Raw genomic sequence first — 2,714 nt, forward strand, 5'->3', positions numbered from 1 at the left:
ATCGCTTTTTAGAAGCTTCTACTTGTCTTACTTGTCTTTCTTTCGCGGTTGCTTCGGCGGCATCTGGGGCAGATCCTGTCGCGCTTTGATCCATTGATGGACTCTGCGCAGATGAAGCGATAGGGGCGTCCATGACGCATATCGATACGACCCTTGCAGTCTGAGACTCGTTTGTGCTGATGAAAAGAACGGAAGACCCACTTCGTTTTTCTTCACGACGGGTCGATCCGGCACTGCTGTGATCAGGCGGATGTGAAACTCGTGGAAAACTCACATGCCCCCAGTTTTCAGTATGCTGTGAGTTTTGCCAAACGCGTTATTTGAAAAAATTTGCGTTCAGAAAATCCGAGGAAACTCGCCGCCAAAACACGCGTTTTCGTCACTTTACCGACAACGATAATGTACCCTTTAAAGGGTTTGAACGCACTGCACCCTCGCATAACATATCATGCCGTTGTTTCAGCCCCCTTTTTTCAGCTGCAACTCTAGGACGGAGGAGCTGCCAACAAACACGCACAGCTCGCTCTCTTATGCTTTGCGACATGGGGAGAAATTGTTGACGTAGGGCGAATGGTTTAATTACAGGGTTGGAAGACTCGGTGGCAGCGCTGTGCATGTATGAAGATTGCTCCACTTCATCCCCCGGAGACCCGTTTCCATTACGTTAATTATTAGCCAGTTTTGTGCCTTGCAACAACGGAACTACCTGCTTTTGCCTCTTTCGCACTCGGACACCTTTTGCTTTCGGAGGCTTGGGTTTCTCGGACTTGACAGACTGCCTTGTGCTATTTGACTGCCTGGCTCGCCTCCCAATAAGGGCACGAGGCTTGGATGCGTGTTGAAGCTCTGCCCGCTGCTTTTGGATTTTCTTCACATCCCCCTCCGCATCCGCATCCCTTCGTGACTGGAACACCTCTGAAACTACCGTACCGTCATCGCTAAACTGTGATGTGGACAGTAATTGGTTGTCTGATGCTTCCTTGTTTGAGGCTTCCGAGTGTGTCGAAACGGTTTCCGTACTAATGCTACGCACTTTTTCAGGTGCTTCCTCCACTTTCATAGCTTGAAGCTTCTTCTTCTTTGAAAGTTCAGCCTGCACTTGTAGACGTCGTTGTCGCAATCGCTCCTGTTCTTGTTGACGTTCCAGATCCGTTAGAGGGCGATCACCGTTGCTTTTCTCGCGTTTGGTTGTAGATGCCCCTTGCTTCGGTGGGCGTGCGGAGGACACGCTCATGCCTGGCACTTGCTGTTTGATGTTCACGATGGACGACTCCGAGGGGAGCGCATGCGCCGGTTGCGTGGAGAGATTGGTGTCTGTAGATACCTCTCGTGTGCTGTTCAGGGACAGTGGGTTTGGAATACCCAACTCTTTCTCAGAGAGAGACACAAGCATAGAAAGTTTGTTTCGTTCCGACGGTTCGCTTTCCACCATTCGTTTCCACTCCTTGCGCACAACAAACGAATTGAGGTTGATTTGAGCGACCATCAGTGGAATGGTACCGTCTTGACGGCTCTTGCGTGTTGGAGGGACTTGCACCCTTGCCGGAGGATTGAGAGGTCTCGACGGCATGGGCGGGGCCGGGAACGGAGGTGGTCTTGGCGTTGCTAGCCATGGGTGTGCCATGGCTTGCTCGGCTGAAAGCCTGTTCGGTACGTCGCGTGTCAACAACTTCTCCACAAAATCACGAGCATCCTCGCTAATGACTACCCACTCCTCTCCGATCATGCGAAGCGGTCGACTTTTCACCTTCTTGATGAGCTGTACTAGATCGTCGTCATCAAAGGGAGGGTAACCAGTCAAAAGAATGTGGACAATTACGCCCAGGCTCCACATATCCGCTGCGCATCCATAGGGCTTCCTCAATAAAACCTCTGGGGCTACATATAAAGGAGTCCCCACCATATCGTGCGCTGGTGTAGTTTTGCAACGAGTATGCGCGATGCCGAAATCTGTCAGCTTCACGGTGGGATCTAAGGTCTCTGACGCATACAGGATATTCTCTGGCTTGACATCGCGATGTGCAATTCCGAGCTTGTGCAAGTGCGTGAGCGCGCGTGTGAGACCCCTCACTAGCGTGACGACATCATTCTCACAGTAGCGCGGGTAGAAATGCGTATCCGCGACTCTCGGTAGCATCTGTCCTCCGATGAGAAGTTCCATGACAATGTAAATGAAGCGGTCGTCTTCGAAAATCTGGATGCACTGGACAAGGTTTGGATGGTGGCCAAACAGCTGACATGAAACGACCTCCCTGCATGCCCCCTCCGGACAGAACAAGTCCGGGGCGCCCTTGGAAACAATTTTGATGGCGACCATGCCCTCACCCGCCTTTCCCTCTCCTAGTCGCACTTCTGAAAAAGCCCCTTCGCCGAGCTTGCCTTTGATGGTCCAATGCTTGTCGATAGGGCCTGCGCAATAGTAGGATCCTGCAGCCTCTTCGACCTTGCTGGGCAGGCCGACGGTACTCCAAGTATTCCGAAAAGACCTTGGAAACGAGCCGGCACCACCCAGCCCCATATCGCTATTGCTCCAGCGGCTTCGGTAGGCAGCGCCGACAAAGCCGTTGGTATCCTCGCCCAGGGAACCCGACGAAATTTCAGTGTTCCCATACGACTTGATGGACATAAAGGTGACGCGCAAAGCGGCGATTGGATTGCCTGCCCCAATGCCAGACTGCATGGAATCCGTCCTCATCAAGCCACTCCCCCCGAGT

At 52.5% G+C, this 2,714-nt stretch overlaps 1 protein-coding gene; it reads right to left on the bottom strand.

Moving 5' to 3' along the window:
• Window positions 1-553: 553 nt before the first annotated feature.
• Window positions 554-2,695, bottom strand: CHC_T00009203001 (Serine/threonine protein kinase). XM_005719255.1 is given in 2 exon segments: window positions 554-664; window positions 665-2,695. The coding sequence occupies 1 exon segment, from the start codon at window positions 2,693-2,695 to the stop codon at window positions 665-667; it is 2,031 nt and encodes a 676-aa protein (XP_005719312.1). The 3' UTR covers window positions 554-664.
• Between the last annotated feature and the right edge of the window lie 19 nt (window positions 2,696-2,714).

Source organism: Chondrus crispus, genomic scaffold (genome assembly GCF_000350225.1).
Source record: "Chondrus crispus Stackhouse genomic scaffold, scaffold_478, whole genome shotgun sequence".
Taxonomy (NCBI): domain Eukaryota; phylum Rhodophyta; class Florideophyceae; order Gigartinales; family Gigartinaceae; genus Chondrus; species Chondrus crispus.

Bases quoted from the DNA above. Each gene is read 5' to 3' on its own strand.
- CHC_T00009203001 (XM_005719255.1), bottom strand. From the start codon at position 2,695: ATGAGGACGGATTCCATGCAGTCTGGCATTGGGGCAGGCAATCCAATC.